Raw genomic sequence first — 24,934 nt, 5'->3', positions numbered from 1 at the left:
AGATCTCATAGAGGGAAAATCCTTAGTCATGGAAACTAAGGTAGTTGGGGTAGCAGTGGGTGCTACTGACTGGACAGGGCTGGGGTAATTGACCATCATGTCCAGTTCTGGAATCAGCCATGGAGTCATCCCTTTGGACCCATTCCGCCTCATGGAGCTGGGCCTGAAAAACACCTGAAGCCAATGCGCAATCCTTAATTTAAGGGAAACTTATTGTTCTCATGATCGATAGATCTGAGGCATTATTCTTAAAAGGTTAAGTAAGGCTTAATGATTAAGGGAATAGGCAAACAAAGGTGGCAGGATAAAGGCGGGAAAAACAAGTGAATCACAATGCTATTATACTAGGCAAAACCTGCTTGAATCAGAGAAAAATCTATCTTAAAGAAATAAAGTACCCGTGTGGTTACATCTGCACATGGCTGTTCTCTGAGGGTAGCAGGGGCCTCCACCTGGGCAGAACCAAAGCCTTCCTTCCTCCGGTCCCTTCCTCCCTGTCACCCCTCTGCACACCCTCCCTCAACTCTGGGAACTCGCAGGGCTTCCAGGGGGACAAACAGCCATTCCCCAGTGCCCCAGCCTTAGAAGAATGAGAGTCCTTAGCAAGCCTGTCCCCGCTCAATTGTCCTTAGTGTCACCAAGGTCAGGGGCAGAAGAGTAGTGGTGCCGGAGTGGTCAAGGTGGTGGCGGTGGGTGGTGCAGACAGACACAGGGCCAAAAAGGCCAAGAAGCAGTGAGACAGAGGGCCTAGCCGACCACGGGGGTGTGAAAGGACAAAGAAAGATAAATAGGCACGAACGGGCCAGGGGCCAAGAGGCCAGGCAGGAGGCGGGCGGAGCCTGCAGGGGGCAGCAGCGAGCAGCAGCGAGCCGGCGCGCTCAGCTCTGCCGCTCCCCTCCGCGCCCCGCCGCGGCCGCTCAGCGCTGCCCCGCCCGTCCTCGCCCGGGCTCGCTCCTCCCCGCCCCGGCCCGCCCCGGCCCGGAGGCTCCGCCCCCCGCGCCCCGCCCCCCGCGCCCCGCCCTGCGCGCTCGGGCTAGCTCAGCGGCGGCGGTGGCGGCGGGCCGGAGGGCGCGCTGAGGCTGGGCGCACCCGCAGCAGGTGGGCGGGGTGCGGGCCCGCGGCGGCGGCGGCGAGCGGGAGGCGCCGGGTTACGCTGGAGCTGCTCGCGGCCGGCCTTGCGGCGCGCCATGGACTTCAACATGAAAAAGCTGGCGTCGGACGCGGGCATCTTCTTTACCCGGGCGGTGCAGGTGAGGCCGTGCGCCCTGGGCCCGGCGCGGCGGGTTCCCGGGGCCCGGATGTGGGGTGGGCCAGCAGCACCCCTGCAGCAGAGTCTAGGGAGCGCAGGAGAAGCCCCTCCAGGCTGCCGCCCCTTTCCCCGCTTCGCGGACACCTTAGCCTCGCACATCCCCGACTTCTGCGCTGCCCAGGAGAGAGAAAGGCCCCTGGCGGCGGGCCACTGGCCGCACCCTCAGTGTGGCCGGGGGATGGGGACTGAGCCGGGCCTCGGCCCTGCTGCCTACGGAAGTATCAGTGCCCAGCATTTCGACCGGCAGGGTTACCCCGCTGCTCTGGCAACCGCCCAGGGCCCCGATAGGGACTCTGCTGAGGAGGGGAGAGGGCGCCAAGCGGTGCCGGCCTCCCTGCCCTTGCCCAGCAGTGACTCTGGCTCCCGGCAGGCCCTTGCAGGCCTGAGTCCCGGCCCAAGGACTCATTCATGCGCCACGACCCCTTCTCTGAGCCTCAGTCACCGCACCTGTGCAATGGGCTGATGCCCATTGCATCAGCATGATTCCCACAGGTCCCTTTTACACGCTTGGATAGTCAGTCCGGACGCCAGGAGGGCTGGGGTTATTTCCTTTCTGCTCCCTGGGAGGCCTGTTTCCTCATATTTCCCCAGGCCTGGGGGATGGGGAGAAGGCTGGGGTCTGGCTGGGTGCCCTCCTTGGGAAGTTGCCCAGGCCAGTGATGCGGGGATTGGAACAAGTCCTATCCACTTGGGGGCGGAGAGAGAAACCTAGGCAGCTGATTGTAAAGGTGAACACCTAGAGTCAGCTATGGATGTGGATGCTCCCTCTTGTGACCCTGGGAAAGGGGCTTCAGCCTCTCTGGGCCTCAGTTTCTCAGTCTGGAAAATGGGCTTAGCAATTCCCTCCGTCCCAGGATGGCTGTGAGGCTCTGCTTGTGTGTGCTCACTAAGGCAAGCTCACTATTGGTGTTAACATGGTTGGTACTGCGCTCGTGCAGCATGTGACCTTGGGCAAGTCACTTCTCTGGGAGCCTCCATGTCCCCTTCTGTCAATCAGGTGTAACACCCGTCTGTCCTTCAGGGTGTCTTACAGACCCAGGGCATCTGGCTTCTGTGTTTGTCCTTGCCCTGCTGTTGGATCTCTGGAGAAGCCCGGCCCCAGCCCTTCTCTTGGAAGCCTGTGTGGCTGTGTTTACTAGAAAGCCCAATGTCTCGTTGAGGATTTGCTGCTTGGTGTTCGTTCCAAGCCCCATGGGATGCCAGGCCCCAGAGCCCCTGGGACAGACAGCCCCAGTCCGTCTGGTAGGTGGGAACTCCTTCCAGTGTTGATATGGCTGCCGTGTTATCTGGAACATCTGGGAAGAACCTGATCTGGTTTTCTGCGACTGTGGGGCCCTGGCACCTGACCTGGCCAGGGCTTGCAGGGCCCCGGTGTGGAGAGACTTGAGCCCTATGGCCTCGCTTCGCCTGGTGGGGCCAAGCCCACTGGTCAGTCATACTGGAGTGGGAGCCAGCACCCAGGCCCCAGCCTCCAGGGTGGAGGAGGGAGCTGGGAGCTTTATAAATAGAGGCTTTCTCTGGCTCTGCACGCCCACCCCCTGCTGCTGCCATCTTGCAGGGAGCAGCCTCGGACTGCAGGCATCAGCCTCTGAAGCTCCGGGCCCTTCCCCTTGGCAGGGATGGGGCAGGGTGGCAGGCCAGAGGAGAGAGGGGCCTGAAATGTGAACTGAGCAGGACAGGACACTCAGGGGACCCACCCAGGCCAGTCTGCCCTGGGATAGGAGTCAGCCAGGAGGGATAGGAGGGGGTGTTGTAGTATCAGTGTGTGGGCAGCTCCTCTGTGTAGGACCCGGGGCATGCTGGGTAAGCGCTCAGCCCCTCCCGTGTACCAGGGGCACCTTTCAGAGCCTCGCCCCACTCCCATCTGGTAGAGAACCAGACCCGGGGACTGGGGGAAGAATCTGGACTCTGGACCCCTTTTGCATGGGCGATGCTGAGATGGCTTCCTAGTCCCTGAACTGTGCCTTGAAAGTCAGGGGGGTTTGTGAAGTTGGTCCAGGTGGTGGGAACAGCTCAGCTAAGGGCACTGAGGCAGGAAAACAGGCGTTTCTGGGTACCATGCCAGTGGGGGTGGGGGTGGGCAGTAGAAGCGATAGTACTAATACTATCAGTAGGAATTGCAGTAACAGTACGAGGAGCAATAGAAGTAATAACAATAAAATCCAGGGAGGCGGTGGCATCGTCATCATCCGAGCCAGGCAGACAACAGTGGACATGGGATGGATGCCCAAGAGGTTGAGAAAACCTGGTAGGACTTTGGACATGGGTGGACATGGAGCGTGAGTGACAGAGGGCCACCCTTAACCCTGATAAGGCAGGGAGATGCTGAGGTACATGTCACCTAAACCGGGGTTACTGGTACCATTGTGGTAAGGAAGTCTCTAGGTAGCTCCTGAGAGCCAAGGAGGGTCCTGAGGGAAGCCTGTTACTGAGATGATGATGATAACACCAGCTAACATTCATCAGACCCATACTGTATGCCAAGCACCTTCCAAATATCCCATCAGATAGATTCTGCTATCCCCATTCTCCAGGTGGGAAACTGAGGGCCAGAGAGGTGGCTGCCTCCCTGCACCTTGGTTTCCTCATCTGGAAAATGGGGCCGAGGCCACCGGCTCAGAGGGCTGGGTGAGGTGAGTCCTGGTTGGGGCCTGGCTCTGGGAGGCCTCGGTTTGGGGAAGGTGGGGGAGATGAGGAATGGAGAGAGGCGGGGAGGCCTGAGCAGCTGGTCCCAGGTGGAGAGCCGCAGGCTATAGCCCCGGCCGCCCAGCCCTGCAGAGAGATACCCAAGCCCTGTTGCATAATTGATGGCTGCCAGGCAGCCTGACGAGATGCAGGACTATCGGTGGCTGCCTCCTGCTCTCTGCTGCTGGGGTCGGCCTTGGTCTCTGGATAATTCGTCACTGCCACATAGTCTGGGAAGGGCCTCCAGACCCCTAGCCCGCGATGACCCCGACTCCAGCACAGTCTGCCCTTTCTCAGCCTCAGTGGCATCGTCTGTGAAATGGGAAACTTGACCTGACTGGCCTCGGAGGGCTGTCGAAGTTACAGAGGGGTCATTAGTAAAGCTCTTGGCGTAGAGTCGGGCCACCAAGACTGTCAACAATATCTGTTGTTATTACCGATCTTCCTGCAGTGTTTCCCCTTCTGCTGTTTGGCTGTGACCTTGAGCAGACTCTTTCCTCTGGCTGGAGAAGGCCTTGGTGGCCCTATGGGGACATTCATTCAAGGGCCCTTCTAGATCAGAGGGGCCAGGACTTGGGCTGGTTTCCGATTGTTCATAGGTGGCCCATGTGGCTTCTGCCAGCTCTAATGGGGGACCTTTGTGACATTCTGGTCCCTGCTTGGCCTTGGGGTGGGGCTGCTGAGCTTTCTGGGCCTTGGGTGTGCTTGGAGTTGGCTCTGATAGGCTGGCACTGTTCCCCATCCATCACACCAGGCGGCGGGAGGCCGTGCAGTCTTCGTCCCACACAGTCTTTCCTTCCCAGCTGTCTCCGCCCATCAGCTCTTAACAAGTAGCACCGTCGAGCACCGGCCGACTGCCTGCCAGACCCCGGCCTCAGGTCTTCTCATTTCGTCCTCACAACCTATGAAAGGCGTGCTGTGACCCATCCTCGTTTTTCAGCTCAAGAAACTGGTGCTTGGAGAGGCAAAACCACTTCCTAAGGTCACACAGCTCATCAATAGCAGAATTGAGACTTAAATCAGGTCCTTCCGAGTCTAGAACCATTCTCCCCCCGGCCCCCTCCCCAGGGGCTCCCAGCCCTCCACTAAGCCTCTTGGTAACCCCAAAACCTGCTTTGTGCCCTGTTTGTTCCGTAAGCGCTTACTGCCAAATTCTTTCCTACAGAGTCAGGCTTGGAGGACCCTTTGCAATGGGTTCCCAAGGGTCCCTTACCCCTCTAAGTAGTAGTAGGCCAGGTTTTGTACAAATGAGCTTTTTTCGGAGGGAAGAGATCTGTAGCTTTCATTGGATTTCCAAAAGAAGCCATGACCCCCAAACTCTGGTCTGACCACCTCATTTCACAGCGGGGCAAGCCGAGGCCCAGGATGGGGTCGTAACTTGATCAAGGTTGCAGAGCAGATGCGGACGGAGGAAGTTTCCTGAGCTTGGGACCTGGGTTCCGGCTAGAGGGGAGGGGACGGGGGCAGGGGCAGTCCTCCCTTCCTCCTTCTGAGCCCTGCCCACACAGTTCACAGAGGAGAAATTTGGCCAGGCCGAGAAGACCGAGCTTGATGCCCACTTTGAGAACCTTCTGGCCCGGGCGGACAGCACCAAGAACTGGACGGAGAAAATCCTGAGGCAGACGGAGGTGCTTCTGCAGCCCAACCCCAGTGAGTGGACTGGTACTGGTCCTGGGGCGAGGGCAGGAAGCTGGTGGCGGAGGCTAGCAGGTGGGACTGGGTGTTGGCTGAGATGCCGGTTAGACTTTGGGGGCTGAGGCTGCTGCGGGGGGTCCCAGTCAAAGAAAACAGCGGACTCGGTGCCAGGTGGGCTCTGTGGAGCGACAGAAACGCTAAGCTTGGCACGGAGGAGTGGAGGAAGTGCCTGGAAAGGGGAACACACTTGGGAGAAGAGGCAGGAGAAACACCAGCTGGGGCCTTGGAACGCAAGGCCCAGAGATGGGGGAGGGGCTTGTCCAGAGTCACCCCGGAGCACGGAGCAAGCAGGAGCAAACCGCAGGAGAGCCCGTGGACACAGAGGGTCAGAGGGGGCCTCGGGGTAGAGATGCTGCTCTGCTGTAAGTTGGCTGTGTGCAGGGTTAGGGCACAGTTCATATGTGTGTTTCGTTCCATAAATCTATACTGTAATGTGGGAGAAGCGAGGGGGGCCTTGACCTTGGGCCCGTCACCCCCAGGTGAGGGGCCTGGGGCAGGCCTTTCATGTCTCTGAGCCATGGCCACCTCCCCTCTAGAGTGAGGGGTGCCACAGGGTCGAGGGCCAGTCTCATAGGACTGAAGTGGGCATCAGCAAGAGAACACTCTGGAAGTCACGAGGCTGGGCAGGCTCTGGTCTGGGTCTGTTTCTTTGTCGTTGATTTCTGATAACTTTGATACAATGTGTCCTGGTGTGTTGCGCTGTCATTATCATTCGTTTCTATGTATCTGTCACTATCTCTTTTGGGTCTGTTTCTGTCACTATGGCTTTCATCGTTGGGTTGGACGGAAGAGCCCTATAACTTGGTTTCTGTCACCCACAGGTGCCCGAGTGGAGGAGTTCCTGTACGAGAAGCTGGACAGGAAGGTGCCCTCTCGGGTCACCAATGGGGAGCTGCTGGCACAGTACATGACAGAGGCGGCCGGCGAGCTGGGGCCCACCACTCCCTACGGTGAGCCAGGCCCTGCAGCCCGCGGGGCTCGTGGTCTCCGGCCCTCATTTTCCTCCCTGCCCGCTCCTTCCTTACTTTGTCTTTGTCATTACCCATATAATACCTGAATTCATGCTAATTGTAAAAATCTCAAACAGTAGCAAGGAAAATAGAGTAAAAAATGGAGGTCTCTTAACCAGTTTTGGTTTGTGTGCCTTGTGTAATGGGATCGTAGTGTGCGTTCTGGAACTTGATTTTTAACCTCGGCGTCGCATTATAGATGTCTTCACAGTAGCACTTTATAGAGCCACCTCAGTCTTGATTTATTTTTATAATCTTTATTTTCCAATTAGAGTAGACGTTCAATATTATTTTGTATTAGTTTCAGGTGTATATCCTAGTGGTTAGACATTTATAGAATTTACAAAGCGATCCCCCGACCTGGCCCTATACATAGTTATTACAATATTATTGACTATATTCCCTAAGCTGCACTTATTATCCCTGTGACTACTTTGTTCAGTCTTTATTTTTATTTAATTTTATTTTTTTAATCTTTAGTTTTATAAAGTTTTATCGAGGTATAGTTTATATACCATAAAAATGCGCCTGTTTTAATTGTGTAATGCAATGATTTTCGGTACGTTTAGAGTTGTGCACACACCCCCTCAATCCAATTTAAAGAACATCCCATGACCTGCAAAAAAATCCCTTGTGTTTACTTACGGTCGGTCTCCACTGCCACCCCAGCCAACCACTGACGTGCTTTGTGGCGCTACGGGCCTCCCTGGTCTGAATAGTTCATAGAAATGGAATCATAGAGTATATGGTTATTTTGCATTTGGCTTCTCTCTACTCACGTCATGTCTTTGAGGTTCGTCCCTATGGTAGCGTGTTTAAGGATTTCTTTTTTATTGCTGAATAGTATATTATTGTATGGATTTGATCTGCTCGCCGTTTGACACCGTTTGACATTTTGGGTTTTTCTGTAAACATTTGCACAGGGACCTTTGTGAATACGTATTTTTTTCACCTCTCCTGGGTATACACCTAGAAAGTGGAATTGCTGTGTCATGTGGTAAATTTACGTTGAACTTTTTAAGAAATTACCAAACTCTTCCAAAGGAAGTGCCTGCGTGGTTTTATATTCCCACCAACGGGATGGTGTTTGATTTCTAGATGTTTGTAGATTTTTCAAGTTTCCTCCTGTCGTCGATTTCTAAATTAATTTCACTTAGATCAGAGAACACACTTTGCATGATTTTAGTCCTTTTACATTTATTAAAACTTGTTGATGGCCTCGTATACGGTCTCTCCTGGAGAATGTTCCACGCTCGCTTGAGAAGGTTATATATTATGTTTCGGGTAGAGTGTTGTAGAGATGTCAGCTGAGCCACATTGGTCAATAGTGTTCAGATCTTCTGTCTCCTTGCTGATTTTGTCTTGTCCTACCTGTCGTCGAGAATACCGAAGTCTATTTCTGTTGAGCTGTCTGTCTCCTTCCGTCTTCAGTCTGTCAGTGTTTGCTTCATATGTCTTGGAGCTGTGTTGTTAGGCCTGTATGTGTATAATTGTATGTCTTTCTGCCGAATTGACTCTTATTGTAAGGCACTGCTATTTGTCTCTAGTAACTTTATTTTTGTCTAAAGTCTGTTTTATCTGATAGTAGTACAGCCACTCCTGTTCTCTTATGGTTGCTATTTGCACGGTATACCTTTTGCCGTCCTCCTACTTTTGGACTATTTATGTCTTTAAGTCCAAAGCGTGTCTCTTATAGACAGCCTCTATTTGGATTTTTAAGAAAATACCCAGTTTGACAGTCTTCGCCTTCCGATTGGCCTGTTTAATCCTTTTACCTTCGATGTAAGTGCTGGCGTGGTCGGATTTACATATACCATTTTGTTACCGTTTTTCTCTACGTCTCAAGTCCTTTGTGTTCATCTGTTCCTCCTTTACTGCCTTCTTCTGTGTTAAATAGATGTTTTCTAATGAAACATTTTAATTTTTGTTGCTTTTTTTACTTAAAAAAAATTGATTAGTGGTTTTACAACATGAATTACAATATGCATTTTGACTTACCCCAGTCTACTTCAGAGTAATACTGACGTCGCTCGAGTAAAATATGGAAACTTTGCTGCATTCCCTGTCCCATCTCGTCGTCAAGCGTATTACACCTTTAGGTCTTGTAAGCCCCAAAATACAATTTTATAATGATTGTTTTATGCAGTTGTCTTTTAAGTCAGTTAAGAAAAGTGAAAAAAATTATATTGCCTTTCATGATCGCCTTTATAATCACCTTTACTGGTGCCGTTTATTTATGTGGATTCAAGTTCCCATCTGGTGTCATTTCCTTTGAACCTGAAGTGTTTCTTTCATGGCAAGTCTTCTGGCCATGAATTCTTCCCGTCTTTGTTTATCTGGGAGTTGTCTTTATTTTAATAGTGTTCACTTTTAGGAGGACGGTTTTGCCGTATGTAGAATTCTTGGGTGAGGATTTTTTCCTTTCGTCACTTGGACTGTATCATCTCACTGCTGTCTGACCTCACTGTTTCTAATGAGAAGTCTTTGGTTAATCTGGTCCTTGTATGTGATGGGTCACTTTCCTCTTGCTGCTTTTGAGACTTTTTGTCTCAGTCTTTCAACGGTTTGGCTAAGATGTCTTAGCGGTGGATCTCTCTGTTTATCCTATTTTTGGTTTGTTGAATTTCTTAGATATGGAGACTCATGTTTTTCATCACATTCAGTGCATTTTTGGCTATCATTTCTTCAAATATTTTTTTCTGTCCCTTCCTCTCCTCCAGGGACTCATGTTACTCACTCATGTGTTGGTTTGCTTGATGGTGTTCTCCTAGGTCTCCGAGGCTGTCATTTTTCTTCCTGTTCTTCAGATGACATCATCTCTATTGATCTTTCTTCAAAGTTGCTGATTTTTTTCTTCTGCCAGCTCAGCCTGTGGAGCCCTCCCCCGCATTTGCCATATCAGTCATTGTGCTTTTCAACTCCAGAATTCCATTTCTTTTATAATTTTTTATCTCTTTATCGATATTCTTTATTTGATGAGTCATTTGACGTATTTGCCTGTAATTCGTTAAATGTGATTTCTGTTAGCTTTTTAAAAAATTTTTAATTTATTTATTTAAATTAGTTTCAATTCTGTTAGTTTTTTTAGTAACATATTTGTAGTAGCTGCTCAGAAGTCTTTGTTAAGCCTAACATCTAGGCCTCCTTTGAGGCAGTTTCTATTGATTACTTTTTTCCCTGTGTATTGACCATACTTAGCTACTTCTTTGCGTGTTTCATAATATTTTGTTGAATCCGGACATTTTATATAAAGTAGCAGCTCTGAATTTAGATCCTCCTGTGGGTTGCTGTTGCTGTTTGTTTACAGACTTGCTTTAGCTCGTTGTTTAGTCTGTGTCCCCTGCACTGTGCAGCTACTGATTCCTGTGCCTTTGTTTTTTTTTTTTAAATCATTCTTTTTATTTTTAAGCCTAGCTTCATAGGGGTTGCTCCTCGGGCAGCATGTGTTAGTAGTCAGCCAGCGACTGGTCAGAGGTCGTGCTTAATATTGCACCATTAAGGGTTTACTGATGCAATCGTGAGCTGGCTGGGGAACACGTGCAAAGCAGTCTACATGTCTGCCCAGCATTCACTTTGAGAGTGTGCAAAGTGTCCTGCTCAGCCTAGATGAGTAGACAGCTGTGGTTCTCCAGTCTCTCCTGAGCGTGCTACACGCACGCATAGCCTTCCAGTCCACTGGAGGTATCTAGAAATTTATCAAGGCCCACTATGACTATCTCGTTTCCCAGATCTCCTGTGAAATTTCTGCCAGGTCTGTTGCCTGTTCCAACCAGCATTCCAGCTTCAAGTTAGCTGTGGTGTTGGCCTTTCCTGATTATTTGCCATTGAGATCACTGTTGTTTTCGGTAGCATCTGTGTGTTTTTCAATGGCGCTCCAGCCCAAATCAAGTGAGCCCCCTCCAGCAGCAGGATTACCAGTCTCAGGGCTTGCCCCTGCCTGGTAGAGCTGTAGCATCACGGAGCTGGAGGAGGTGGGAGCCAAAAAGCCACAGGCTCCCATTGTCCTTCCCAGAGTCTGGTAGTTCTAGAATAAATGCTTCTCAATCACTTGCTTGCCTTTCATCCTTTTCCAGAGTCCAGAAAGAGTTGTTTTCGACAACTGTTTAGTTTTATTAATGCTCTTTGGGCGAGGATCGGTTGTGTTCCTTTCTCTATCATTCCAAACTCCCACTCCCTCCCAGTCTTTTTAATGGCAGTGCAATGTTCCATGTTTTGAATGGCCCACTATTTATTTGTCAGCCCCCAGCCGATGGGTACGTAGATTGCGTCCATGTTTCCCAGGCCGGCCGTGCTGCCCTCAGCATCCTTGCTCCTGCTTCTTCAGCACTCGCTCATTCCTGGGCTCTGAGTGGCCTCAGCCTGACCCTCCTCACCTCCAATTCTGTTTTCTCAGGGAAGACCCTGATCAAAGTGGCAGAGGCTGAGAAGCGCCTGGGAGCCGCAGAGCGGGATTTCATCCACACGGCCTCCATCAACTTCCTCACGCCCCTGCGCAACTTCCTGGAAGGGGACTGGAAGACCATCTCGGTGAGGGACCTGGGACCACTCTGCTTCCCCGTGACCAGGGCAGCCCTCTCCTCGGCGCCGCGAGCAAAGCTCTCCTCCCACGCTGGGCACCGAGCACACCTGGGGCTTCCCCAGACGTGGCTCTTGTGGACTGAGCGACCTGGAGTGGATAACCTTCCTGGTCTGGGCCTCAGTTTCCCCTGTCTTGACCAGATGGCCCCATAGGCCAGTCCTGCCACGGCCCAGGGTCTCACTATTCCCTCTTCCCCACCTGCAGAAGGAGAGGCGGCTCCTCCAAAACCGGCGTCTAGACCTGGATGCCTGCAAAGCCCGGCTGAAGAAGGCCAAGGCCGCGGAAGCCAAAGCCACGGTAGGTGTCCCCGCTGACCTCCCACCGCCGGCTCTGGTTAGAGTCAGGGGTGGCGGTGAAAGGACCTGGTGTTTGGCATGACTGCTCTCCTCTTTCCCTGCCTGGAGAGGCCTGGCTGGGGGCACTGGTCCAAGCTGGCCACTTCAGGTCACACCTCTTTGCCATCACCCCCAAGGGACCCTGGCCACCCAGAGCTCTGGGTCCCGGGGCACTTACGGGGTGGGCTGACCAGCAGTGCCCCAACCTGGGCTCAGGGCACCCTGCAGCCTCCCCAGACGGACGCAGTTAGAGTCTCGCATGCTCCCGCCACCCCCTGCCCCCCAATGCTCTGCCTGGGCATGGCTCGCCCTTACTAACTGCCACAGCCGCTGCTCCAGCGCTGGTCCCAGGGCACTCTTGCTCAGGTCCCCCTGTGACAGTGTGGACAACCCGAGAGCAGGACTGCATGCTTGCTCTGGAGCATGTCTGTGGGGCCCTTCCAGGTGGCCCCATGAGACTAGGTCAGGCCGGGGCTGTCTCGGCAGCCCCTTCACTCAGCTCACTGAGGCCTGTTCAGCCAGGACGGGCCAGTGGGACGCAGAGTGGGACAGTTTGCCCAGGGCTAGGCCAGGGTTGGGAGAGCTGGGCCCAAGAGTGAGCACACTCCTGGCATGCCAGGCTGCTTGGGTGTGTAGGGACCCTAAGGCCACACCCTGAGGAGGGAGTCCCCAGGTCTCGAGCATGCCAGGGAAACCTGTGCCTGCCCAGATGCTCAGCCAAGGAAGGCCAGGTGCAGCCCAGGCTCTCAGCTGCTCGTGAGCGTTCTGGCCCCCAACCTCCTCCGTGTGTCCCCTCTCACAGTGTGGCCGCGTGGGGCTGTGGAGTTGGGCCTACACAGCCTCTGGGTAGATACAGATACAGATGTTCTGTATCTTGAACTAATCGTCTCATCTAGGTGTGTGGGGTCCAGATTGGAGGCGGGCTCAGCCACTGGAGTCTTGTTTGGGTTGGCTAGGACCTTTATAAGTCACCTGGACAGGATGATCTTCCTGTCACTCAGAGCTGGACAACCTCACTGGAATGTCTTGGCCAGAACAAGCTTTTTCCTCCATCATCCAGGCCAGGCAGCCTTTTCTTAGTCACTGGATTGGTTGACCTGGACAACCTCAGGCCTTGGGGTTAGGCCGGGACGCCCTCCCCGGAGCTGGGACCTGGGCAGCCCAGGTACAGATTCCCAGAGGACTCACGCCCAGCAATTCGCTTCCTCATCCCTACCCTTCTAGACACACGCACACGCACGTAGCAGGACACCTTCCAGGGGGCGAGTCACGTGTGTCCATCTGCCCGTCCACCTAGTGTCCCCTCCCGCCGGGGCTTGGGGGGCCTGCTCCCGCCTGCGCTGTGGACTCACTAACTCTTTGTTTTTGTTCCTTTCCGTTCTGCTTTGGGTAACTTGGCTCAGTGTGAGGGAGATGTGAGTATACCTGTCTCATGTGCTGTGCTGCTTCTGGTTTGCCCATCCGGCCTGGGGCCCGCAGTGCCATGGCCGGCCTGGGGCCCGTCCTTGGGGCATTTTGCAAGCAGCTGGTCTCCCCAGCGGAGCCGCTACCATGGGTAGCCTCTGTTATTGGGGGAGGATGCCAGGCATTGGAGCCTGTGAGTCAGCTTTTTGCAAATGTTGAAAGCCTGTCACTCTGTCTATCCGTGCATCCATCTGTCCATCTTCGTTGTGGGGGAGGGGCCTGGTCTTTGCTGCCGGACCAAGAGATGAGTGTGGAGATTCGGGAATGGAGAAAGCTGTGGGGGGAGGTGTTTGTTTTGAAGACTGGGTCTAACCGGGACATCCGAGTGAGACTGGGGTCTAGGGAGGTGTGGGCCATGACCCCCGGGCCAGGGGCTGGATCCAGGCTGTGACTTGCCCGGAGGCAAAGGGTGTGACAGCAGCCGCAGGCTATCTGCGTGTTGCATCTGCTCTGCTGGCCTCCCCAGCGTGTCCCCCCACTTGATCTTCGTCTCTGTTCTCTGGGTCTCTAAACCCACCTCTCCAGGTGGTGGGCGTGGGGAGCAGGGGGAATAGAGGGGGTCTATAATGTATTTGTTTGTAGCCTCCTGTCCCTGGGGCCGAGGGCTCCTGGCATCACCTTGTGGGAGACTCTGGGGTGGCCTCCTGGCCCCAGCCCAGCCCCAGCCCAGTGTGACCCCCTCTTCCCCCATGAACTCTGTCCCTGCCAGACGGTGCCTGACTTTCAGGAGACTAGACCTCGTAATTACATTCTCTCATTGGCGCGCTCAGCGATGGCCCCCACCCACCCCACCTGCCCTGGCCTCCCCAGCCCCTCCCACACTGAAGGGCCTGTGGCACAGCAAACAGGAAACAGGGTAAGGCAGGGCCACTGCTCACCCAGTCAGGCCAGTGCCAAAAGGCTCCGTCCACCTGCCTGTCCCCTGTCTCCGTGCCCTGTGACCGGCCTTGCTTCTCCCTGTAAAATGCTGACGGTGGAGACTGGACCAGCCACACTGAACAGTGCAGTGCACTTGGGGCGGCAGCTGTCCCATCTCTAGTGGACCTGAGAGTCAGCCTGCACCAACCACAACCCTGGTCCCTCAAAACAGGCCCTGCTTCCCAACCCCCACTGACCATTCCTGCCTGCCAGGCCCTGTGCAGCCCTGAGGAGAGGGGAGGCCCGGGCCTGGCCTGCCACGAGTTCACAGACCCCTGAAGACAGGCGACAAGGATGGTGCTGTTCATCCAGCTGCCTTTATGGCACATCTGCTGGGTGTCATGGGAGCGTGAGGGGACCTCGGTGATGAGCAGGGAGGGAGGGAGGGCATCGAGGCGGAAGGGGCAGCTTGTGCGCGGGCCCAGAGGATCGGGAACAGGGTCTGTCCTGAGGAGGACAGAAGTCGAAGCGGGGTGGGGTGGGCGGGGACCGGGGCAGGAGCGGAAGACTTTGAATGTCTCGGTGTCTATTCTACAGCTTCATCGAGATAGCTGGTATTTACTGTTTAGTGTGGGAAACAGGCCGATCACATTCCTCCCGTCATGCCTGTCACAACCACTGCTGTGCCTTTTCCTGCCTTTTCTCTGTCCTGCCATTTCCCCCATGGGTGACGTCCTCCCACACAGACCCTCTGGCTCCTCTTCACCTCTGTCACAAGCATGTTGCCGCGTGTATTCGTGCAGTCATTTGGTGGCTGGGCCATCTTCCCTTGGGGACTTCCACCACAGTTTAAGCCACCAGGCCCTTATTACTGTGCACCCTACATCTGTACACATGGAGGTGGCTTCTGATGATATGGTTTCCTGATAGATGTGGCGGGGCATCTCTGCCCACAGGGCTGGCCTCGTTTTGTGCTCCGTATTTCAGGTTATAGTCCTAGGGTAGCTCCCCCGCAGTGGGCAGGAGAAAGGGGGTCTCCTGAGTCGTGGCAGGAGGAGGGGTCTTTCTCTAGACTGGCTCATACTTTCTGTCCTCTTCCTGGGCTGAGTGGCAGGAGCAGCGTTCCAGATGGTGGAGACTGCCCTTTGTTTTTGGCCATTGAACAGTGTGACCCAGGCATGAGGCTGCCTTTCTCTGCCGAAGGATGGAAAGGTTCAGTGACTGGCCCAGGGTCACACAGTTCTGCCTCCTGGCCCAGCAGCCTTAGCCAGGTGTCAGAGTGGGATGGAGGATGCTCAGTGTCCCTCGCGACCCCAGTCAGTGCTTGGGGGCTGACAATGTAGAAACCCAAGCAGGACTTTCCAGCTGGCTGTCCCTAGCCCCTGCATGTGGCATGTTGGACTGGCCTGTGGTCACCAGTGTCCCTGTCACACCAGCCTCTGGTTGGGTTGGGGAGGGAGTTGAGAAGGCTTTTGGTGGGAAGAGGGCAGAGACTCGAGCTGGGGCAGGGCACCAGCTCTGGGGTACAGCTTTCCTTCCCCACCTCTTGTCCCCTGCTGACTGGTACCCCCCTCCCGCCCTCGCTGACCGGCCCTGTTGTGGTCTCCACAGCTCTGGAATGATGAGGTGGACAAGGTGAGTGGGGGCTGGGGGACTTGGGAAGAGGATTGGAAGCAGGTGGGGAGTGGGAGTCCGGGCAGGTGTGTTTCTAGTTCCGGGTCTGCCCCTCCCTGCTCGCCAGGGCCTCTGGGGGGGCTGTCCATGCCCCACTTCCCTTTCGTGGGGAGACCACCTCCACAGTGTGCCCTCCACCAGGCAGACCAATGAATGTGAAAGCCCAGCCCTCAGGGTCTGTGCCTGTGACCGCTGTTTCGGAACCGGCCCATGGGGTCCAGGCAGGGCTATAGTTGTTCCTCCAGGGGTCAGGGCTCCAGGCCCAAAGTCTGAGGTGGGTGGGAAGTGACATCTGCCATGGAGGGGAGGAGGCCACTTCTGGGTGGGCCTCAGGGCGCAGGGAAAGGCTGATGGGAGGGAAGCTGGGGGCCTCACGCTCTGACACACTCACCAGCCCCTACCCCGCCCTTCTCAGTCCGAGCAGGAGCTCCGAGTGGCCCAGACAGAGTTTGATCGACAGGCAGAGGTGACCCGTCTCCTGCTGGAGGGAATCAGTAGCACTCACGTGAGTCCTCTTCCCACTTCCTCCTTCCTTATCCACTGTCACCACTCATGTCCCCACTAAACTTGTCCATAATGAGGCGTGACTGCACCTGGGCCTGGGAAGCAGGAGGAAGGGCAGTGCTGGAGCCCGAGGTCCCTAAGCAGGGAATTTAGCCTAGAGAGAGCAAGTCTGGACGGGTGGGAACCTTTCTCCTCCAGCCGGGGAGCAAGAGGCTGGGCCAGAAGCCATTGGAACGCGGGGCCTGGGTGTGGCGGAGGACCGGGTGGGGGTGGAATGCTTCATCCCGAGACGCCCGTCCGGTCACCACTGGGCCTCTTCCCCACAGGTGAACCACCTTCGCTGCCTCCATGAGTTTGTCGAATCTCAGACAACTTACTATGCGCAGTGCTACCGCCACATGCTGGACTTACAGAAACAGCTGGGCAGGTGCCCACTGGGGTCCCCTGGCTCCCAGGCCCAATGAGCAGCCCGACCTTCCCCCGGGCGAGAACCTTCTCCCAAACTCAGAAAGCCCCGCTGCACACGGGCGGGTTAGAGGGCTGCCGACTGAGACCGGCTCTGCCTGGAACCCTCTTTGCTGGGCTATCACCCCCCTCTCTGGATGACAGTGAGGTGGTTGGCCTTGGGGGCCTCTGAGCGGCTCCTCAAGTGTGGGGTGGAAGGGTGGCAGGGACAGGGCCTCACTTTTCCCCCTTCACTTTTCCTTTCATGCTGCCAGCTCCCAGGGAGCCCTGTAAGTAAACGGGGTCTCTTTACCTGTGCGGTGGGCCCAGCTGGTGTCCTGGGGGGCACGTGGCACTGGATGTAGCTCACAGCTACTGAGATGTGCCCTCCACACCTCTCCAGATTTCCAGGCACTTTCGTGGGCACCACAGAGCCCGCCTCCCCACCCCTCAGCAGCACCTCACCCACCACCACTGCGGCCACTATGCCTGTGGAGCCTTCTGTGGCTGGCCTGGCCCCTCCGGGAGAGGCCGCGCTCTGCCTGGAGGAGGTGGCTCCACCCGCCAGCGGAACCCGCAAGGCCCGGGTCCTCTACGACTATGAGGCAGCCGACAGCAGTGAGCTGGCCCTGCTGGCTGATGAGGTGGGCCTGGGTGCTACTAGGGTGGCGGCAAAGGGCTGGCTTACCACGCCAGGCAAGCAGGACTGGGAGCCTTGGGCCCGCAGACCCTACACCAGTCTTCAAGTCTTTCAGAGTCTCTAGCTGTGGAGCTAGGACCCGGGGCAACTTGGGGTGCTCCAGCTCTAAGGGACCAGCCTCAACTCTGCCATGTCTGTAGAGCAGGCGAGGAAGTGAACGCCCACCTCTGGAGGTGTAGGTGCCCGTGTGTCACAGGATCACAGCTCTGTCCCCATTCAGTCCTGGGCCAGTTCTGCCCTGGCCAGGGTGTGACCCTCCCTCTCTGCCCTCCTCTCCAGCTCATCACTGTCTACAGCCTGCCTGGCATGGACCCCGACTGGCTCATTGGCGAGAGAGGCAACAAGAAAGGGAAGGTCCCTGTCACCTACTTGGAACTGCTCAGCTAAGCAGGCCCCCTCCCAGGCCCCTGCTTGTTCTGGCCTGGGCAGGAGAGGACGGGTGCAGCCCTGCCATCTGTCTTGTCTGTTGGTGACCTAGCTGCTCAGGGTGGGGAGACTAACCCCTTCCTGTCCCTGCCCCTGGTCATCAGCTGCGAGGGGCCCAGAGGCTAAATGATTCCAGCTCCTCCCCTAGCCCTGCTTCTGACCTGGTTCTGGAGCCCCCAACCCTGCGTGCGTCCCGAGCACTCCAGCCCTCCCAGCTCTTGCTAAGGAGGGAGGGGCTGGCTGCAGTCGCTGCACTCAGCACCTCAGCCCGAGGGTGGTCCGCATAGAGGGCCTGAGGGAGCTTTGGGGTGCTCCCTTGGCCAGGGAGCAGCTGCCTTTTAGTTGCCAAAACCAGAGAAGGGGTAAGGGCAGGCAGGTCTGTGGCAGGCCCCAGGGACTGGGTGCTGTTCCCTCTGAATGACCTGGAGTGGAGGGGAGCCTGGCTGGAGAGGCAGGGCTGGGCCACGGAGCGGCTTCTCCCCGGTGCTACCCTCCCCTCGCACCCTACAGCTCAAGCCAAGTACGGTGGCTGCAGCCTGCACCTCTCCACACTCACTTTTTAACTGATCTTTTTACTCTGCCTGTCTGCTTGCGCTCTAGCCAGTGACGAGTAATAAACCGTCCTTCGCGTGCATGTTGCCTGGCTCCTGTCCGGGGTCGTGGACCTCACGGGGCTGACCCTGAGGATGGGAAAGGGAAGAGAAGCCTTCACATTTGCCCCATTCCAACTTCCAGGCAGAGACTGACGCGCAGAAATGCTGTTGGCTCTCCTCCCAGAAGCACTAGGGCAGAGGGAAAAGCAAGTTCTTTCAAGTACCGCTCACAGCACTCCCCTTCTCCCACAGGGCCTGTGCTGCTCGGATGGGAGTGAGCACAGTTCCTGTACCTGACACTGCATAGTGGACACTGTATTACTAAGAAAGACTTTCCTAAATTTGGGCAGAGTAGAATGGACTATAAAAGCGCGTGATGGTTTAAGCTCCAGGGATTGATGGCTGTCAGTGTTTCCTGTAGGCCCGGCATTGAGCCAAGCACGTTCACATGTATTCTCATGTCACAGACAAAGATTTGTCACCTCCTCAAGGTTCTTTGATTGGCAAGTGACTACACAGGACTTTAGCCCAGGAAAGTCGATGATTCTAGAAACTTTAAGCGGGTTTAGGCTACAAGCACAATTTTAAATTAAGGCCCTTAGACCCAGCCCTCCACAAATAGGTACTGAGGCCACAGGCTGGTGGGCCCCACTGCCAGGGCTTCTGAAGCGGGGAAAGAAGGTGGGGGCACAGCTATAAATAGGAAGGAGCAGCTACCCCCAGTGATAAGCTCAGCCAGCTGGTAAATGGCAGTGTGTGGCATGGGTGGGAGGACCAGACCTAGGCAAGCCAAGGAAGGGAAAATCTGAGTGCCCACCCAGCACACACAGCACCGCACATTAATGGAAGGGTGTCAGTGAGTAACCATCCCGCCCCCCGCAAACCACTCCACTCCCCAGCCCCCCGCCCAGGAGGACTCGCTCAATGCGCTGGGGGCTGGGGGCTGGGGGCTGGCTGGTCATCCCTGGGCTCTGAAGGCACATATCACACAGCTGTCTATAAACAGTATTTTAATATTTGTATAAATAGACCACAGTATTACCAAAAAACTGCAAGAACAGAGCATGGAAAACAGATTTTCAAACCCGTGCATACAGCCTCTCCTGGCGGCACGTGACATTGGCTCCCCCGTCTCTTTTTGGGCCGGGGTCAAGTGCTCTGGGGAATGCTTGAAGGGAAGGCGTACACCTCTGGGGCACTTTGAAGGTGAGGGTGTGAGCACAGCAGACTGTGGCTCCCCGCCCCTGCTGCTGACCTCTTGATCTATTACAAAAATAATGCCAGTGTGCGGGTGGTCGGAGTCGTGGCTACTCAGGAGAGGGTGACAGGAGCTGCTCTCAGTCCCAGACAGGCCCTGTCAGGCCAGCAGCACACCCGCTGCCCAGGGCTGCTGGGCAGGCTGGTGGAGAGTGGCAGGCGGGCGGCGTGCCACTGCCCTATCTTTGCACGTGCCGGACAAAGGCCTGCACTAGCTGGATCAGAGGCTCCTGACTCTCGGGGCTGGCCTTGGAGAGAGAGGTGGACTTGCCCTGAGGCGAAGGGAGGACGCCAGCAGCAGGGGAGCTGGGGGCTCCCCTGCGGAAGTAGCGTGAGAGGCTGGAGAGCAGCGTGCTCTACGAGAGAAAAAAGCCTGAATGAGGCCCAGGGTCCCCCGCCCTAGGACTGGGACTTGCCCTCCGGCCCCACCCCCTCCACCCCTCAGTACCAACTCTGAGCTGAGCTCCTGCTTCATCCGCTGTTTGTCCCGGGGGTGCACAGCCGGGTCCCTAAGGTAACGCATCGCCTGGGAGATGAGCAGGTAGAAGCAGTTCTCCATGGTAAACATCAAGAGGGACCTGGGACAGGAGGATCGCACTGCTGCAGAGGGCCAAGCTGGCAGGTGCCAGGTAGGCCACTGAGCCAAAAGAACAGCTGGCCCACGGCTGCCCCAACCCCAGACCGAATTCCATAAGGAAGACTTTCTTACTTCAGTGTTCTGGGCCCTTCTGCCTGTGTGCTGAGCCCCACGGCCTGGGTGAGGGGTTCCTTTTTCTTGTCCAGCTGGAGGAAGAGAATCGAGAGAACAAAAATCAGGTAACAGTGATAACTCCAACTCACTGAGAAGCTCTCACTTGGCAGGCCCCGTACTCAGCCGTTGTAGCAGTCACCTCATTTACCCCTCGCAACAGCTCTCAACAGAGGGAGGCTCCACCGCACTCTGACGCAGAGGAGCAGGCCAGGCCAGGCCAGGCCAGGTGTCCAGGGTCACGGTCAGGAAGGGAAACAGAGGGAGGCTTGGGTGGAGGGGCCACACAGCACCCAACTTACCTCTCCGAGCATGTTTAGGGCTACATTCACTGTGGCCAGAAGGGTCCCAAAGGAGGGAGCCACTTCAGAGTCAAAGGTGGGAGTGGTAAAGCTCAGGGCAAACAGGAAGTTGTACTCAGCAAGGTCCAGGGACTGCAAAGCAAGACGAGCATTCTAGTGGCCAGCCAAGGCCCCAGAGAGCACCCAAATACAGAGCAGGGCACGGCCGAGCCTCACTGCTGGGAGGCTGGTGGCGCAGCGCAGGGGGTGCTGGTACCTGATCCAGCAGGATCTGGCAGACATCCGGGGTGAAGTGGCGCAGGGCCGCCAAGGTCCTGCTGAGGATCTTGAGGAGGCCATACTGGACCATGTGCAAGGCTCGCTGTTCCGAAGCCTCTGTGTCAGCAGTGGGCTGCTTGGAGGAAGAGCATGAGGAGGCAGCAGGGACAGCGGTGGGTGGCCGTGAAACTCGGGGGGCGATAGCTGAGGGGATGCCGTCCCCGTTTTTGCTCTGAAGGAGACAGAAAGGAAGGTGGAGCACAGGCAGCCAGGGTGCGGCACTCCGGGCGGCCGTGCGGGTGGGGCTCAGTTACCTGTAGGCGGTGCTGGAGCATCGCGCGGCTGTGCAGAAGGGAGGCACAGGCCTGACACAAGTAGCCCAGGTTCACCTGCAGCAAACATGGGAGGGGCGAGGGGTTCTCTCGGTGGCAGCCCCGGCCAGCTGACTAGACCGACCACAGGTCTCTACAGAATCTCACCACGCTCTGGGACTCGGAAGCGCAGTTCATGCTCACCTCTGCACCGTCTGGCTGAAAACTTTCCAGCCGCTAAGTACGCTCAACTGCATACTCTGGGTCCACAGATGGCTGGGCTGCTTCCCTGGGACCTAACTAAAGGCCCGACACCGTGTAAGTTCTCAGTAAATAAACAGCGTAGGGATTACTTCCCCATCGCACAGAAGAAAAAGGCTTAAAAAGGTGAAGTGACTTGGCTAAGGTCACACCCCAGCAAAGACAGATGCCTGTCTGACTCCAGAGCCTGTGTCCTTGACCTGCCCTGCTCTCTGACTGGTTCCCAGCTTCAGACCTGTTCCTGAGGGAACAGGAACCACGGTCTGACCCATAAAGCCCAGACTCTCAACCTACAAGGCTGCCCTATGCTGAGGAGGGAGCCGGCTAATTCCAGAGGAAGCACCGTGAAACCAAACCCAGTGCTCCCTGAGCAGAAGCCCACGTTCCAAGAATGGGCATGCGATCACTGAAGGTGGCCAGACAGTCCACACTGCATCCTGTCCCCAAGCATTTCCCCAGATCCCTCCAAGCAATGTGTCCGAGGCCCCACCTGGACGTCCCGCATGAGCTGAGGCAAGTGGAAGTGCCACTCCTTCATGAAGCTGGACAGCTGCAGAATGAAGCCCACGGTGTGGTCCGCCTCCTCTAGGCACGCCAGACTCTGCACCGTTCTCACCGCGTTGAGGCACTGGGAGGGGACAGAAGGACAAGATGGGGTAACGCAGGGACCTGATGCATCTGCTCCTGCCCTCCTGTGGGGAGGACAAGTTTTGGACCCACAAATGCTGAGATGGTGGCGCACGGGTGGTTTGGTGTCACGACTGAGGGATTCTGTCTGCGCTGATCTCCTCACCCTGCAGCTGCACAGGCTGGCTAGCCAGCAGCTTTCCTCCTAAGACCTCAGAAATGGGGACACTGAAACCCTGTGACTACCAAGCCCCATGCCGGAATGGCCCAGACCCCATAACCAGAGCCCCACCCCAGATGACGGCAGCCCCTCACCTGTAAGGTCCGCTCCTGGTGGACGCCAACGAAGTCCAGGGCCTCAGTCAGGAAGTTGTAGCGCAGAGTTTTGAGGAGCCGCTCCATCAAAGACATGGACAGGCGATAGACCCCCGGCCAAGACGGGGCATCCAGGGACTTCCGAGAGGTGCTAGGTGTCTAAGACGCAAATGACGGACAAAATCTGGACACGGCACCAAGAAACCCAGCTGACAGGTAGAGCAGGGCCACCCTGCAGCACAGCAATTAAGGCAGCCTGGCCGCCTGCAGGAGAAAACCTCCTGGAATGGGCATGGTCACGTCTGGCAACCAGCAGGACCAGAGAGTCTGAGGCCAGCAGTGACAAGCAAAGAGCACTAGACAAGACACATGAATCCTGAGTTCTAGACTCAGGTCTGCACCAACTAGCTGTGTGAGCTTCTCCTACTGGAGGTCAGTGTGGGGTGGTGCAATATAAAAGCCACTAAAAGCAGCTTCTGGGGCAAGTGGCGGGGAGCGGGCATGCACTTTTCCACTGAAAGTGCAGTGTGGCCATTCCAGGCCTCCTGGCAGGCCAGTGGCACTCACCTGCACCATCCCATTGGTGCTGAGCTGGTACACACTCAGGAGGGGCAAACAGATGCTTTGGGTGATGCCGGCTCCAGCCACTGCTGTGGCTCCCTAGGAAGGGAAGACGGGTAATGAGATGGAACCTGTCCCTGCAGCCGGCTGCCCAGAGGCAGATGGGGCTCTCAGGGTAGACCAGAGCTGTTGGAGAACCACAGGCAGCACCAGACCCACCCAGCACAAGCAGGGCGGCACCCTCCTGCCTTCGGGCTTGCCACCTACCTGCTGAGTGCGAGCCAGGGTGAGGAGCAGGTGCAGCGCTGCCTCGGTGAAATGTAGGTTCTGCTTCATGCGAAGGCTCACTTCCAGAGTGGTGAGGAGGGTCGGCAGGATGGGGAGCCTGCGGGTCACCTGCAGCCACGAGTCACCATCCTCATCCACCTCACACAGCTCCTTCGCCAGGTGCAGGCCCAGGACACACACCTGCTGGGGCCCAGGAGCAAAGATGGATAGAAGGGAAGGAAGCAGTGCAGGGCCGGGGCAGAGGAGAGGGAAGAGGACCATCAGCCCTGCGCCGGCTGCCTGAGACCTCCCTTGGTCACACACATGGCCAAATGAGCTGGACTGAAACAGGACGCGGGACCTCTCCCAAGCTGCTCTGCTCCCAATCCACCTCTTGGGAATCGGCAACTCCACCCACGCTAAGGAGCCACCCCCACCCACACTGACAAGACTACCTCTGACTCTTCCCCTAGCCATCAACCAAACTGCCATCGAGCTTCGTCAGTGCTACTTCCTGTCCCACATTTGGTCACGCCACTCAGCTCTGCCATGGCATGGAGTCAGTGACCCCCTCTTCTGCACCACTGAAGTCACCACCTGAGTGATGCTCCCTCATCCCCTCTGGATCCTCTCCAATCGATTCTTTATACCAGTGGCTTTTCAAACATTTTTTACCACAACCCACAGTAAAAAAGGCTTTCACATCGTGCCCCAGTATACACATATACATTTTCATTGAACGGTACCTACCGTTACATCTTGTAAAGCACACTGATGACCTATATGACCCACAGTTTGAGAAACACTATTCTATACTGCATCCAGAATAATCTTTCTAGAGTACAAATCTGATCATTTCTCTCCCTTGCTTAAAAGCCTGAAATCGCTTCCTATTTTCATTTAGGATCCAGATCAAAAACGCTGACAAGGCTGTTCGTCTCCTAGTCCTCAGCTCTCCAGACCTCACTTCATCTTTGCTCACCCCAGCCTGCTCCAGGTCACTGAATCCCTAGATTGAGAACCCCACATTGTATATTCTCCCTGTATTTCTCCCCTGTGGGACTTGCCACAATAGGATTCTAAAACTTCTTTGCACAGTCTGAAATTTATTAACTTTCGCCACCAGGCTGAGAACTCTCCAAGTGCAGTGACTGTCTTCTTGTTCACTAATCATCCTCAGGGCCTGGTACAGAACAGGCAGGAAGTTCACATTTGTTGGATATATGTGGGAAGGACAGAGAGCTTCCCAGGGCGCGCCCTCACCCCATCACGCTGGTCCTTGTGCCGGGGCCGTGAGCAGTCGTCAGTCTCCATGCTGTCCTTGTCCTCCGTGGCACTACCTGATGCCAGACTGTGGCGGGTCTGGTCAAAGAGCGCAATCACCTCTTCTTGGAGGGTTTCACAGACATTCAGCACCAGTTGAGAGTACTGGGGGATGTCACTCACTGCAGAGCGGACAAGGAGGGAACATTGTCACGCCTGCCATGCCACTTCTCACTGCATGCCAAGGTTTCCTTCCCAGGCAGGCAGCTGGGAATGTAGCATGGTACTAAGAGGGAGAGTATCTGTCCCACAAAAGGGGAGGAGAAACAAGTGAAGAAGAAAAGACTTTTCCTAAGGACCGGAGTTCCAAGAGTGAAAACTCAACCCCCACCAGAGGTGCCTTTGGCCCTGTGCCAGAGGAAGCCATGCCTGGCCTGGCTGCCAGCAGGGGCGAGAGACCACTATTCACACTCCACTCTGCCCCTCAC

General features: G+C 55.9%; 2 protein-coding genes across 7 annotated transcripts in view; one reads left to right on the top strand and one right to left on the bottom strand.

Moving 5' to 3' along the window:
• Positions 1–1,048: 1,048 nt before the first annotated feature.
• On the top strand, positions 1,049–18,665 carry SH3GLB2 (SH3 domain containing GRB2 like, endophilin B2). Of its 5 annotated transcripts, XM_039861523.1 has the most exons (11): positions 1,060–1,250; positions 5,503–5,644; positions 6,511–6,639; positions 11,093–11,226; positions 11,483–11,575; positions 13,787–13,852; positions 15,547–15,570; positions 16,025–16,114; positions 16,440–16,540; positions 16,961–17,201; positions 17,537–18,665. In XM_039861523.1, the coding sequence occupies exons 1-11, from the start codon at positions 1,188–1,190 to the stop codon at positions 17,642–17,644; spliced, it is 1,191 nt and encodes a 396-aa protein (XP_039717457.1). In that variant the 5' UTR covers positions 1,060–1,187; the 3' UTR covers positions 17,645–18,665. The 5 variants fall into 5 exon arrangements, with proteins under 5 accessions (XP_039717455.1, XP_039717453.1, XP_039717457.1 ...); XM_039861519.1 differs by lacking the exon at positions 13,787–13,852 and having other exon boundaries at positions 1,055–1,250; positions 5,503–5,704; XM_039861520.1 differs by lacking the exon at positions 13,787–13,852.
• Positions 18,666–19,269: 604 nt separating this feature from the next.
• The window catches only part of NUP188 (nucleoporin 188), a 43,967-nt gene continuing 38,302 nt past the window's right edge, over positions 19,270–24,934 (bottom strand). Inside the window, exons 34-44 of one of the 2 annotated variants that reach the window (XM_039861504.1) lie at positions 24,447–24,628; positions 23,184–23,387; positions 22,923–23,015; positions 22,356–22,514; positions 21,904–22,041; positions 21,156–21,230; positions 20,840–21,073; positions 20,584–20,715; positions 20,243–20,316; positions 19,982–20,111; positions 19,270–19,889 (exon numbers count right to left, since the gene is read on the bottom strand). In XM_039861504.1, coding sequence (XP_039717438.1) covers positions 19,713–19,889; positions 19,982–20,111; positions 20,243–20,316; positions 20,584–20,715; positions 20,840–21,073; positions 21,156–21,230; positions 21,904–22,041; positions 22,356–22,514; positions 22,923–23,015; positions 23,184–23,387; positions 24,447–24,628 — 1,598 coding nt within the window. In that variant the 3' untranslated portion in view covers positions 19,270–19,712. The remainder of the gene's footprint in view (positions 19,890–19,981; positions 20,112–20,242; positions 20,317–20,583; positions 20,716–20,839; positions 21,074–21,155; positions 21,231–21,903; positions 22,042–22,355; positions 22,515–22,922; positions 23,016–23,183; positions 23,388–24,446; positions 24,629–24,934) is intronic. The other variant, XM_039861505.1, reaches the window with a different exon arrangement.

Source organism: Pteropus medius, unplaced genomic scaffold (assembly GCF_902729225.1).
Source record: "Pteropus medius unplaced genomic scaffold, Ma_sr-lr_union100, whole genome shotgun sequence".
Lineage (NCBI taxonomy): Eukaryota > Metazoa > Chordata > Mammalia > Chiroptera > Pteropodidae > Pteropus > Pteropus medius.
Note: the sequence above shows the minus strand (reverse complement) of the source record. Positions and strands in the feature narration are given on the sequence as shown.

Bases quoted from the DNA above. Each gene is read 5' to 3' on its own strand.
- SH3GLB2 (XM_039861523.1), top strand. From the start codon at position 1,188: ATGGACTTCAACATGAAAAAGCTGGCGTCGGACGCGGGCATCTTCTTT. The intron at 1,251-5,502 runs GTGAGGCCGTGC...CTGCCCACACAG, and splicing joins TCTTTACCCGGGCGGTGCAG to TTCACAGAGGAGAAATTTGG. The intron at 5,645-6,510 runs GTGAGTGGACTG...TGTCACCCACAG, and splicing joins GCTTCTGCAGCCCAACCCCA to GTGCCCGAGTGGAGGAGTTC.